General features: G+C 37.5%; 1 protein-coding gene across 1 annotated transcript in view; it reads right to left on the bottom strand.

The window, feature by feature from the left end:
* The window catches only part of LOC149137933 (uncharacterized), a 22,150-nt gene extending 20,883 nt beyond the window's left edge, over positions 1 to 1,267 (bottom strand). The window contains exon 1 of the mRNA XM_089356749.1: positions 1,207 to 1,267. Within this exon, the coding sequence (XP_089212875.1) occupies positions 1,207 to 1,267 (61 nt within the window). The remainder of the gene's footprint in view (positions 1 to 1,206) is intronic.
* Between the last annotated feature and the right edge of the window lie 260 nt (positions 1,268 to 1,527).

The following is a 1,527-nucleotide window of genomic DNA, read 5'->3' as shown; positions in this document are numbered from 1 at the left end:
CAGAGGTTCACAATTAAAACTAATTTCACTTGTGCCTCTGAGAACCTAATTTATGTAATAACCTGCTCGGGTTGCGGACACAACTATATTGGACAGACGAATATGACCTTGAGATGGAGAACCACTCTACACAAAGAGCAAATCCGTTTCCCGCAATACAGGCAAATTCCTCTCAGTCTCAGTGAACATATAGAAAAATGTGCAGATAACACCAAACCAAATTTCACAGTCTTCCCCTTCTACCAGTGCAAAGACACAATCTCTCCACAAGAACATTGAAATAAAGAAACATTTTTCATTGAAAAATACAGAACACGTCTTAATATGCACGCATAACCAAATTTTATCTTTTTACATATTTCAATTCACGATTACATACTGTACATAAATCTCCTCAACAAACAAGTTTTTCGAAACCTTTTTTTTTTTTTTCGTGTGTACACATAAGGATGAAAGGCAATGTCGACCTCGGTGGAATTTGAACTCAGAACGTAAAGACAGACGAAATACCGTTAATCATTTCGCCCGGCATGCTAACATTTCTGCCAGCTCGCCGCTTTGGATAAAACCAAATATTAAAAACTATTATATTTGATTATAATCGATAATCTGCTCGTTGCATAAGGTCCTCAAGACAATTAAAGCCCCAAAATCGAAATAGGCTTGGCTGTGTGATTAACAAGTTTGCTTTACAACCGTGCGGTTTCGGGTTCAACCCCATCGCGCAGAATCTTGGCCAAGTGTCTTCTTATATAGCCCCGGGACAACCACGTGGTTGAAAAGCGAGTTTCTTCACTACGCTGCCAGAAATAAAACCATGCCTATAAAAAACATTCGAGAACTAATTATAAAGATTATTTGCCAACATAACATGGCAGTCCTGGTTTAGGATGAATGTATAGCAAGCTGGAGATGATGTCTCCTGGGGCTAAATTACGGCAACATTTGTCCTAAGCCAGGACTGCCATGTTATGTTGGCAAACAATCTTTACTCCAAAGTACTGTTGCTGAATATCTCTTGTTGTGAGATTTACAAATAGTAATTTTCTAACTAATTATAAATCAGTTGAAATCTCGACAAAGCATTTCAAAGAATTTGATATTCAACTTGTAATATTAATGGTGCATTTCCTCCTTTGGTTGATATCGATTTCATACTGGAACTAGTCATCAATTATTGTTATCGTTTTAAATGACGTTGTTTACTTATGACACTAAGATGGCGGCTGTTTTGTTTTGTGAGATTATCTTTGACAACGGCCGCCATTGTTATAACTGTTACTGACAGGAATGTCTTTGATCGTGTTTGGTGTTAATCCCAGGTTAGCATTGAATAAGAAGGCCTCTGAGTAAAGGCATTCCAATAGTGACCCCATCTTTCTTATTCTGGGATACAGTGTACCCGAGACGATGTTATCTTATGTATTATTTCTTCTTTTGTAACACGGTAGGGAGTGAATTGAGGGGGGTACTGATAAATAGATACATACATGCATACACACATACACACATACATACATACATATA

The sequence above is a fragment of the Octopus bimaculoides genome, chromosome 1 (assembly GCF_046866305.1).
Source record: "Octopus bimaculoides isolate indiv1 chromosome 1, ASM4686630v1, whole genome shotgun sequence".
NCBI classification, from domain to species: Eukaryota; Metazoa; Mollusca; class Cephalopoda; order Octopoda; family Octopodidae; genus Octopus; species Octopus bimaculoides.
Note: the sequence above shows the minus strand (reverse complement) of the source record. Positions and strands in the feature narration are given on the sequence as shown.